The 11,342-nt window shown below is 39.3% G+C and overlaps 3 protein-coding genes across 3 annotated transcripts; 2 read left to right on the forward strand and 1 right to left on the reverse strand.

Moving 5' to 3' along the window:
• Positions 1-676: 676 nt before the first annotated feature.
• Positions 677-1,116, forward strand: LOC103419815 (uncharacterized). Its single transcript, XM_029107947.2, has one exon. It carries the CDS (start codon positions 756-758, stop codon positions 960-962), a length of 207 nt encoding a protein of 68 aa, XP_028963780.1. The 5' UTR covers positions 677-755; the 3' UTR covers positions 963-1,116.
• A 1,967-nt stretch (positions 1,117-3,083) lies between these two features.
• On the forward strand, positions 3,084-6,532 carry LOC103435460 (uncharacterized). The gene is made up of 3 exons (XM_008373858.4): positions 3,084-4,182; positions 4,786-4,863; positions 5,061-6,532. Exons 1-3 carry the CDS (start codon positions 3,256-3,258, stop codon positions 6,282-6,284), a joined length of 2,229 nt encoding a protein of 742 aa, XP_008372080.2. The 5' UTR covers positions 3,084-3,255; the 3' UTR covers positions 6,285-6,532.
• A 374-nt stretch (positions 6,533-6,906) lies between these two features.
• On the reverse strand, positions 6,907-10,467 carry LOC103419817 (protein ULTRAPETALA 1-like). The gene is made up of 3 exons (XM_008357908.4): positions 9,681-10,467; positions 8,008-8,332; positions 6,907-7,317 (listed from the first exon to the last, which is right to left on the reverse strand). The coding sequence occupies exons 1-3, from the start codon at positions 9,889-9,891 to the stop codon at positions 7,143-7,145; spliced, it is 711 nt and encodes a 236-aa protein (XP_008356130.1). The 5' UTR covers positions 9,892-10,467; the 3' UTR covers positions 6,907-7,142.
• Between the last annotated feature and the right edge of the window lie 875 nt (positions 10,468-11,342).

Raw genomic sequence — 11,342 nt, forward strand, 5'->3', positions numbered from 1 at the left:
TGATAACAAGAAAATTGAGTGCGATAGCAATTTTCCACATGAGGGTAAAATGTGTTCTTCTATCACCATCTTTCTCACTTGGTTAAATTGATTTTATAACGAAAGTTATAAATGCAATTTGATGACACCATAAAATTAAAATGGACATCATTTTTTAGTTGTGAGTTGCTACATTTGACCTAATAAGTCATTTAATTGAAAGGATGGATCATTAGACACATTAATAATGTTTCCAACCGCCTCATGTGTAAAGTCAATTTTCCTTTCCAATTTTCTCAGCAGCCAAACAAAAGTCAACTCCATTTTTTTCCCACTTGGAAGACGGATGGCCGTTGGATTTGAACATTTAACTCGGCCAACCGAAAGACCTACTAACTGCCACCCACATATTCACCGTCAGACCCCATATTAATCACCGGATCATCGTCAAGCCACCACATGTACGGCCAAGATCTCATCTCCCATGACTCCCAGCCAGCTGGCAAAAATATAGTGGCCTTGTTGCATGATCCGTAACGCTTAAACCCCGAACTACTCTATTTCCCCAAAACCGAACGATCCGTCATCCCCCACTCATCCAACGGTCAAAAGCGACGCAATGCAAACAAAACTTGCTCGATGTATAACTTGTCTGATGCATATATAAGGAAATTTTCATTTCTTAATTTTCAGCTGCAAAGCCAACATCTCACAATTTTTTTTTCCCTCCTCAGAAGTTAGTTAAAAACCGAAACCAAAACCGAAACTGAAAGAGGATGGTGGTGTTTTGTTTTCTGGTGGATCAGAAGAGGCAAGTGCAGGGGAGCAAGCCGGCGGCGGGAATATGCTCGCGGTGCGGCGGAGGAGCGAGCGTGGCGGACATGAAGACCGCTACAAGATTCTGCTACGTCCCGTTTTATTGGAAATCTTGGAAAGCAATCATATGTACTTTCTGTGGAGCTATTCTTCGATCTTACCGATAGATTGTTGGCTATTTTTCATGTTTCTTCTAGCAAAAAGGGTAATTCGTACTCTCTTGCTTGTTACGGTTGCTTTTCATATCTTTTATTTTGTGTTATCCACGTTTCTCAGTGCAATTCTCGCAAGTTCAATCCAGCATACCAAATGCCGCTTAAACTTCTTGTTTTAGAGACAGTTTCTTACGCTTAGTGCAATGCGTCGGACTCTAACTCCACCTAATGACTATACTTGCGCGAATTAACCCAATGCGATACCTATAAGCAAATCTTTATTTGGTTAATATTTTTCTTTTTATGTTTTATTGCATCGGTGTATTTATATTTGGTTTGCGGGTGGTTGCGTTCATGGTGGGGAATTTAAGTAGAGATAGAGAGGTGAAGGCAGAGGCCAGTTGGAACTTGGAAGTCGACATTCAAATTCGGTTAGATGAAATGAAGGCAAAGTTTGGTGTTAGGTTGAGGGGTGAAAGTAAAACCATAAACCTTGTGCTACTCACTCACATGGCCCCTCATTTTCAGCGTAATCTGGCTCCTTCTGTATGCAATAAATACTATGCAAGATATTTTTGTTGTGCCGTGAATATGGCCTAACTCACTAATTATTATATTATAAGTCGTTGGATACTTGACAAAAAAAATTTCCAATCATTTATATTATGACACTTGGTATAATAAACCGTGTTCCGGGCACACTAGAAAAACTTCTCCAAATATATAAGGAAAATGCATACTAATCTTTTGACTTTTGATAGTGGGTAAGTGTGTGGAGACTCCATAAAACAGTTGATGAGGTATAGGTGTTCCAGTTTAATAATGCGTTGTCATATTGATGAAACTTGCACATAATAATGCATTATTGGACAAAAACATCGGCAATAGATTCGTTCGGTACATTTTAAATAAGGCATCGCAAAATGAAAATGGGTGTTTAAGATTGTCATCACACTAATTTAAATGGGGTGTTTGGAGAAGTCTTTTGGAATCAATGATGCAAGATTATTTCTTGGAATATACAAGCATGAATTTGGAAAGAGAAATGCTAGGAAGACCATCTATTTTAAATTGTATTATGTAAATCATATGACATGTTTGTGGATGATGAAATTATTATTTAAGTGTTAATTAACATATTTATTTCCTATTGGTGACACAACACATGGTTTAAATTTGATCTAAAAGGTTGGTTTTCGGTGGATGCTTTAGATAAAATGACGCCTTATGAAGAAAATTGATGATGCAAGTTGTGGATGGAATCAAATGGATATGAAGAAAATTGATTCTACATTTTCACTACAGTTGATTTTAAATGCAAATTGGATCACTGTCCTATGAGAAGTTTAGTATTAAATTGTCGTGCTCTTATGCACTAAAGTTAGCCTTGTGAAATTTGACATATTTATCATGAAAGGAATTTTCTCACGAAAGGAATTTTCTCACTAAGATTTGGCTCATTTGGGTTATCATACAATTTGAGTTCAATCTTTTGCAGCAAGCTCCTCTTTGTTGCTGGTTGTTAGTTGCAGATATAGCTAAGGTCTCGTGATTTTGTGATGTTCTTATGTATGTAATCTTTCATTTTCTTTCGGATTTATGCTTTGTTGCCAATAAAAAGAAAGAAAATTGCTTCGGTGGATGCTTGCTTTTGGTAGAGCAAACTAATTATACTAATAAAGTACACAAAACTGATTCTACAAATAGTTAAATTGATTTTACTGATAAATAATACAAACTGATTCTACATATAGTTTTGAAAGTGCTCTTGCAACAATGGTCGAAGAAGGATTGGGCTAATGGTAAGGGGTGTAAATTCGTTGACGTTTATACTAAATAGACTTTGTTAAGTAACAGGTATATCAGGGACATGAATTGAAATTTCAAAATTCTAGTTTGTTCGTTTTTGGATTTGGTTTGTTCGGGTTTAAACTTTTGTCTCTCCATAAAATAACTCAAAACTAGTGAAATTTTATGAAATATAAGTTTTGTTTGTGTGTCTAAGGCTCTCATTCTTTAACCCATATTTTAATCTAGGACTTTGGCTTTTTACGAAACCATGAAACGTTGTCGTAGGAGCTCCTTCAAATTTTTTATTTTTTGTTTAAATAACTAATTTACCGAACACTCGGCCATCTTTATACTCTCGTCTGAAAAATGTTCAAAACCCTAGCTAGGGTTTAAGCGCACCTGACCGTTTCCAACCCAAAACCCCAAATTCTATAAATTCGCTCTGCTTTTCAGTTCCCATGGATTTTCACTCGTCTATTTTCCCCACCCAATTCCTTCTTTCGTACGCTCACAGATGGTAGGGCTCATCCCTCAGCTAACACTCGAAGACCTCGAACGAGCTTCAAAGCCCAAGAATTTAAAGGACCCGCCCGATCCCGTTGATCCCCGAGACTTGTCGGTTGCAGATTCGTTCTTGGATTTTGATTCCATAGAGGATTGGTTCAAGAATATTCCGAGTTCTGATATGGCCGAAACAGGGCAGGTTAAGGCTGATGCTGTTGAAGCAGAGTATCTTGGAGGTGGGTTAGAGCCGGCAGGTGGTGGATCTGTGCCGATTGATTTTGGGTCTGGTTGTGTGGTGAAGTTGGAGGGTCAACTGTTGGAGAATTCGGGTTGTTCGATTGCGGAAGAGTTGGGAAAGGTTAATTTGCTTGGAGGGTGTGAAGAAAGTTCGGTTCTTGATGGTCGGAATGGTGTGAAGAGTGAAATAGTGACGCGTGATATCGTGGAAATGGAACCGGTGAGTAATGAGAATGAGAGTGAGGTTTCAAAGTCGAAGTTCGAAGGCGAAACTAGGGTGGGGAGTGAAATGGTGAGTGGGAATGGTGGGAAGAGTGGAGCAGGGAATAGTGAGTCCGAGAGTGAAAGCTCGGAGTCTGAGAGTGAGAGTTCGGAGTCATCATCATCGTCGTCTGAGAGTGGTAGCTCTAGTGATGATGACAGCAGTGATGATGATGAAAAGGAAAACAGGAAAGGGGAAATGAATGTGGAGGTGGAGGAGAGCGACGAGGGTGGTGAAATGGAAGAAGGTGAGATAAGGGATGCTGATGGAGGGGAGAAGGAAGATACGACATTCGATAAAGATAATGAAATTGTTGATGATGAAGATGAAGATGAATTGGTTGCTTGGACCGATGCTGAAACTTTTGATGAGGGAGACGGCGATGAGGATGATCTTGGAGATCTGAAAGGACCCATTAGGTCCAAGAATGAGCTTGAGGTAAAAGAAAGAAAGAAAAAAAAAAAGAATTGTTCAATTCTCTCTTACTTAGGAGAACTTAATGGATTTGTGCATATTTCAATTGATAAGCTGCTATGAACAATTGGTGAGAGGTAGACATAGAGTCCCTATTCGGTTTTGTTAGGTCGTTACTGATAGGCTTAGGTGAGGAGTACAGGTTTATTTCGTTTTAGTGCAGATAAGAAGATAGCCAACCTCAACTATTATGGTGGAGGCTTTTCCGACTTTGGTTTGGGATCGGGGAAAAGAAAGGGTACTTAGGATCATCTTTAAGCAAGCAAGAAAGTCGTATTCTGGATTTTCGGTATTTTGGTCTGATATATAGAATACCCTTTAGTGAATTAAGTAGCTTGTTTGGTTGCTCTGGAATTAATAACGCATGACAAAAAATCAACTTTTTCTGAAGTTGCATTACTTGCAAATCCTCGGTGGAATTAGCTTTCTATATTTCTGTTTGCCATTTTCTCGATTCTTTGATATCTTAAAACATGCAATGCTTGCAAAACCTTTAGTGAAATTAGCTTTCTGGAGTATATATTACTGCTTCAAAATAGCTTGACAGGATTGTTTTGAATTTTGCAGGTGCTTCCCCCAATTCCTCCAGTGGAGGTGACCTTGCAACCACATCATCAGACGCAACCTGTGGGAGTTGTCTTATCGGTAAGTTCATAATGATGTGAAACCTATTTTTTTTATCTTGATTGTGCAAGTAAGCCTGTATCAGAACTTGAACTTCATCAATCTCTGGTGTCATTGAAAATTTAGAATCTAGGTGACACTCCAGAAGGTGCATATTGTGATTTGTGGTATTGATGCCTGCAATTACATCAGTTTGATGACAATTTGAATTTTTACAGGTTCTTGGTACCCAAGTCATTGTAGAAGGGGTCAAGAAGCACAACCCTCTAAACGAGGGTTCAATTTTGTGGATAACCGAAAGCAGATCTCCGTTGGGATTGATAGATGAAATCTTTGGACCTGTGATACAGCCTTATTATGTGGTGCGATACAATTCAGAAAGTGAAATCCCTAGTGGAATACAAGCGGGCACTTTGATCTCTTTTGTTCCGGAGTTTGCAGATCATGTGCTGAATAACAAGGATGTTTACAAAAAGGGTTATGATGCATCTGGTGCAAATGATGAAGAGATATCTGATGAGGCAGAATTTTCAGATGATGAGAAAGAGGCTGAATACAGGAGGATGCAAAAAATGTCAAAGAGGGGAATGAGTAACCAAAATGCTGGCAACAAGAAATACAACAGAAAGAAGGGTAAAAATAAGCCGGGACCTTGGAATAGTGGTCAACCTTCACCCCAGAAAGCACCAACGGATGCAGGTCAGCAGCCTCCCAATCAACACCATCTTCATTTCTCTCCAGCTGCACCATCTTCTTCTGCAGTATCACAAGGATTGGCTAGTGGGACTGGATCAGTTCCACCATTTCCAGCTCCTACACCGCCTGCTCGTATCAACGCAACTTCAAATGGACTGTGGACAAATGGAACGTCGTTTCAACCACAAAATACATCCTTCCCTAACGGAGTTATAAATAATGGTTTGCCATGTCTTCCACAGTATAATCCTCAATATTCGTATCAAATGTCTATTCCAAACAGAATGCCGTTCTATCAGCAGGCTGGTGTTGTCCTACCAGGTCAACAGTTGAACGCCTTTACAGGACCTGCATATTCACAAGGGATGGTGGGTCAACACGGCTTCAATCAGGCAGCATTTGGGATCGGTTTACAGGGCCAACCCATTCCAGGCCAACAATTCAATGCCTTTGCAGGACCTATGTATCCACAGGGGCTGGTGGGTCAACTTGGTTTCAACCAAAACGCATTCGGGATGGGATTACAGGGCCAACCTACTCACCCGATGTTCAATGCAGAACAAGGAATGCCGTCAAACGGATTACGTGCCGAACAGAACCAGAATATGCCACTACCTGTTGCAAATGCAGGCAACTTGGACAGCCAGCAATTTAGTCGGGGCGCATCTTCTAATCGTGGAAGGAGACCCTCCCATCGAGGGGGTCGTCATTTTGGAAGGGGAAGAGGTAGGCAGCAATCGAGGTGAAAGTTATGGCATGCTCTGATGCACCAAGCACACTGAATTTACAAATAGGCTTTGAGAAGAGCCATCGTTCGAAATTGCTTGGTTTTTTGTTTTCGGTTTTTATCGTTTTTGTATTTGCTAGTCCAGTATATGGAAGAACAGATGGCGAACATGTTCTCCATTTAAAATGCCACATCCGCATTGGTTGCAGTTAATTTTTAACATTGACAAATTTTGGTTTAGTAAAAACGTAGAAAATTTTCAGTTAATCCTCTCAAGCGTACTCATTTTATTGTGGAGTGGAAGCAAATTTTCAAGCCCCAAATTTATAAGAGCAATGGAACCAGTTCACTGCCAAATAATGTCTCAATCCAATAACACATTGCCATGCGAAGAAAAACTTGCACATGACAATGCATTATTGAACAAGAGACGACGTATAGCGGTAAACTTCACCAAACTTATACTCTTGTTAGTCGGTAAGAGTACGTTACAAACACGTACAGTACTTGAATGCAAGGATCTCTGTGTCTTGGGCGGATAGGTTCAAGTGATAGTAAAAAAGGGGCATATCAATCGAAGTATACATCAATTCAAGGAATCTTAAATAATTTAAAGAAAATATAACAGACATATCACCAAGTAACAAAATATTAATGATGAGAATAAATTATCAAATTAGAAGGTTCTAATCAGTCAAGAGAACAAGAGACATTGAACTTGGGAAACAGTCATTGGAAGTTGCTTTTTAATCCTTTTTTTTTTTTACCCCTTGAAGGTTTTCCAATGTGGGGCTGGTGGAGGTGCTTCCAATGGGGCGATAAGGGTACAAGTAACCCATATGATCAAAAGAGAATATCAGGACTGCAGACTGGTAATTCAAGTTTTAGCATTCCTTGTGAAGTCGGTGCAAGTCTGGCAGCCGCAATCCGAGAAACGACAGATATCGCACCCAAAGCACACACAAGAAGTACAGCCTTGGCATGTCGGAGAACGGGTGCAGCCTCTGTATACCCTTCGACTTGCTCGTTCTTCTTCATCATCACAAGTTATCCTGAAGTACAGAAACAACCGTTCACATTATGATTACTGAACCTTTAAGCATATACGTTAACGACAACATATCAACAGTGTTTTGCAACTGGGTGTGCGCACTGGTTTACAACCTACCGTCTTAAGCTAAAATGCCTACTGGTGTATGTAATGGAATAACATCGTTATTTACATTTTACTCCCCCAATCGAAAAGTCCCTATCTGCTTCCTAGTGCTTTCTTAAATGCCTATTTCTTATCCTTGAGATGAATGGCAACAAACTACCATTAGAAGATGTGTCTATAAGCACAAACATCATCTACTCTACCCTAGAGAGTAATAGCTAGAGTCAATTTTCCAGAAACGATGCTGCAATCCATCTTTAAACAGCTAGTCCGGCTAATTCCCAACTAAATCCATGAAGCTGGATGAACAGTATACATAAACATAAAATAGGCAATCACAATAGAAGCTACAACATTCAATTGTTCAAAAATCTGTTGATAGCACAGCATATTAAAAACCATACTAAACTATAAATCCATTAGCAGAAGGATGGAACAAATAGGTTATTCATATATTTCACATCTGTGAGATAAAACTAGAATTAGTGCATGGTTCATGAATGGTTCATGGCTTCTAGTATAAGAGAGAAAACAACTTGATCAATACCAAGTAAAAGTATTTGTTCAGTGTAAGAGAGGAACATACTTGTCATACGGCAGATCAGCACATTTCCAATTCACATCAGCCAAAGCGTCATGGTGAACCCGACACTCCTCTTTTGTCCGGAGGCGAAACCTGCGCTCCTTGTTGCATCTAGTGCAGGAAACAAACTCATCGTGGTGACAAACACGTCCATTGTTGGACCTGTGGGAACCATTAGCACTTTTTGATGCCTCATTATGGTACTTGAGCAGCACTGTTTTACACAGCGGAACCTTCTTTCCATTATCAATTATCCAAACATTATTTTTCCATTTTCTAGCTGTCTCTCTTCCAGAATGTTTCTCAAATGCGGCAGGAGTCAGTTTTCCTAGTGATTGAAATACAAAGGGAAATAAATAAGATGGTTATAAGCACGAAACCTCAATCTGAGCTTTCGTCATGACCATTAAAGTAGTTAAACAATACTTAAATCGCATGCATACCAACTTCTACCATTTTTTCTTGACACTATCAACAGATCAAACGAACTACATAAATAAATACTAATGTTTTCACCTCTAACTTGTTAGAACCACAAAAAAGGCTGACAGTACACAAAGGTTGTAAGCAGGTGGTCTCCATTATTGGTCAAGACTACGTCTTTAAAGGCAGCAATTTGCTCTACAGACAGAACAACTGTCCTTGATGGACTAAGTTGTTTTATATGAGAAAAAGATACTGGCAATTCAATGTACATAAAGACATAAGAGTCTTGTTATGAGATGCTCTAATGTTTCGGGTGTGTGCCAAATTCAGATTCGGGAAGCAATCTTGTGGAATTCTCTCATGAACTATATTATGGAAAAAATGAGATATGGCACACCCAATATCTGCAACTAAGTGAAAGAAGATGCACTACTTTCGGATCCTCGGTTGTCAGAAAAGAGGTAATCTTAAAATCTCCATGCCATATACTCAGTGCTTATTGATAATAGCACTGTAGAAACAAAACCAGATGCGCATAGGGACATCAAATAACATAGCCAATCTTGAAAAGTTATAAGCTTGGTTGCCCATGAAATAACACATGGGATTATCAAAGCCCGTAATCCAAGGATGAAAAAGCAATTCCATCAACCACATAAACACATGAAAGACGAAAGAAAGATATGCAAAACCCTACAATGACTAAACCAAGCTATGCAACTTTACGACATCTTACTCTGTAGAAGAGAAAGAACAGAACTCAGGACACATTCGAAAGCAAAACCTCGAAAAACAATCTAATTACGAAGTTGTGATCGCCACGAAACTGGCAATGTAGGTTTCATTGTCAATACACCAACTTAAAGAAAAGCTCTTTACTCCACAAACAAGCCAGAAACCATCTGGACTCCACCATATGAAGAGTAGGCAAACATATAGCTACTGTATACCCAGCAAGGAGAAGGCATTCAGTGAGACAAAACAACATACACCTCAACTGTATACCCAGCAAAAATACAGTGAACAGCTTGCAAAGCAAAAGCAAAAGCAAATGCTCGTCGTCATCAAATACAAACCCAACAGATTAGGCAGACCGGAAAGGGACAGACAGACTGCAGCCATCAACGTCAAAACCCAGTCTACGATGAACTAAAAGAAGCTCAAAACGCAAACAACATGCATTAAAAATAAAAACCCTTTTTCCCAAAAAGCAACAAAGAGAGAGAGATCAAAACGGCAGAGAGAAAGACCTTCCTGACAGCCAGGGGTGCACTCGCAGGTGATTTCGAGGTCACCATTAACGAAAACCCTAAGCCTCCCGACTGCATCACCGTATCTGTGGCTGGTGCAGCCGCACGTGACCTCTATATGGTCCGACCCTCTATTCACCCCGCTCATCTCTCTCAGCTCATCGTCGCTAAACAGCACCAACCCACTTTCTCTCTCTACACCATTCGCCATTTTCTCGATTCTCTCTAAAAAGGTGAAGTCTTGATAGAAACCCAGAAATCCCAGAAGGTTAAATCGAAGGAAGAGTCAGAGAAAACGGAAGAAAATCAAAGAAAATAACATGGGTTTTCTGGGCTGTATTGGGACCAAGAGGTAAAACTCGAGAAAAATAAGCCCAGAAAACCACAAAGAAAGAGAGGGAGGGAGGGACGGAGAAGCGAGTGCGGTAATTAAAAGGGTTTCAAAGGGGCACGCATCTCCATGGATTTATTCCGAGAGATCTGGTGGAGGAAAACGTTGAAAGTTGTAGTCTTTTTGTAGGTAGAAAGATAAAAATAATGAGGAAAAAAATGGAAGCGTTAAGAGTTTGATAGAGAGAGAAAGTGTGGGTGAGATGAGAGAGATAGGGTGAGAGGTTTGTTGGTAATGGGGTTGAATGAAATATGAATGAACGAAATATGAGCTGGCTGTCGTGGGGTGGAGTTCAGCCGAGAAGAGTGAGAAGGGGTTAAAGGCTTAAAGCCCTCTCTCTATCCTCTCACTTTCTCTCTCTACTAGCTGCCAATTGCAAGAGATGCATGATATGACATGAAAGAAAGGGAAAAAAATTGAGTCCTGGGGTCGGGAGCTTTTCATTTATGGAAAATCCCTCTCGTGGGAAGCAGACGAGGTTTTCGGTTTCTGTTTAAGTCCTTTTTTTTTACTTTCTTCTTTTCTTTTTACTCTTTCTCGGAGATTTGCACTGTTTTCATAAAAATGATATCTTAAATTCGAGCAATATTCTACACTAAATTATAAAAAATAAATTTAAGATTAACAAAGAAAAAGAGCATAATGGTCTAGTCAATTTAGTGTATAAAATAAAGCTAAAATTATTCTTCATATTTTTTTATCTGTCATACATTTTTTTTAATTTCTAACCGTTAAATCTAATGAGTTGAAGAAAATTATTAAATAAAATTTAATAAAAATGTGTAAAAAGTAAAATGAAGTAGGAATAGCGTTAGCTTAAATGAAGTCATAAACTTTGTTACTGTGGTGGTGAAGTGAGGTGAGAGGTGCTGGCTGACGCCAGGCAACCTGAGAGACAGAGGTGTAAGGATTTGATGCAGAAAGTGTTGGGAAGAGATGAGTTTGGTGTTGGACTTTTATCAGTTAAGTGGTCCGCAGACCCAAAATTGTGATCAGAAAATGGAGGTTTATACTTGGTATTCTCGAGAATCGGGATCGGAAAGCTGTAACAATGACAGTGATTTTCAGTTAGCTTTAGGCTTTAGAAGCGTTTGGTTTCTGAGAAAATTTTCAAATATTGAAACCGAAACCCAACCCAAACCTAAATCCTTTTGACTCTTTTGTCATACACATGAGTACATGAGTCAAATGGTTTAATATATGTTGAGATTTTTGACCGTTAATTCATTGATCGCAGAGTACGAGCCAAACTAATATTTTAGACTTTTTTG

The sequence above is a fragment of the Malus domestica genome, chromosome 09 (genome assembly GCF_042453785.1).
Source record: "Malus domestica chromosome 09, GDT2T_hap1".
Classification (NCBI taxonomy): Eukaryota; Viridiplantae; Streptophyta; class Magnoliopsida; order Rosales; family Rosaceae; genus Malus; species Malus domestica.

What these genes read in the sequence shown, in the direction of transcription:
- LOC103435460 (XM_008373858.4), top strand. Translation starts at nt 3,256, where the DNA reads ATGGTAGGGCTCATCCCTCAGCTAACACTCGAAGACCTCGAACGAGCT. An exon ending in GGTCCAAGAATGAGCTTGAG is followed by an intron (nt 4,183 to 4,785) that starts GTAAAAGAAAGA and finishes TGAATTTTGCAG; the next exon opens with GTGCTTCCCCCAATTCCTCC. An exon ending in CTGTGGGAGTTGTCTTATCG is followed by an intron (nt 4,864 to 5,060) that starts GTAAGTTCATAA and finishes GAATTTTTACAG; the next exon opens with GTTCTTGGTACCCAAGTCAT.
- LOC103419815 (XM_029107947.2), top strand. Translation starts at nt 756, where the DNA reads ATGGTGGTGTTTTGTTTTCTGGTGGATCAGAAGAGGCAAGTGCAGGGG.
- LOC103419817 (XM_008357908.4), bottom strand. Translation starts at nt 9,891, where the DNA reads ATGGCGAATGGTGTAGAGAGAGAAAGTGGGTTGGTGCTGTTTAGCGAC. An exon ending in CACCCCTGGCTGTCAGGAAG is followed by an intron (nt 8,333 to 9,680) that starts GTCTTTCTCTCT and finishes TTCAATCACTAG; the next exon opens with GAAAACTGACTCCTGCCGCA. An exon ending in GCTGATCTGCCGTATGACAA is followed by an intron (nt 7,318 to 8,007) that starts GTATGTTCCTCT and finishes TCTGTACTTCAG; the next exon opens with GATAACTTGTGATGATGAAG.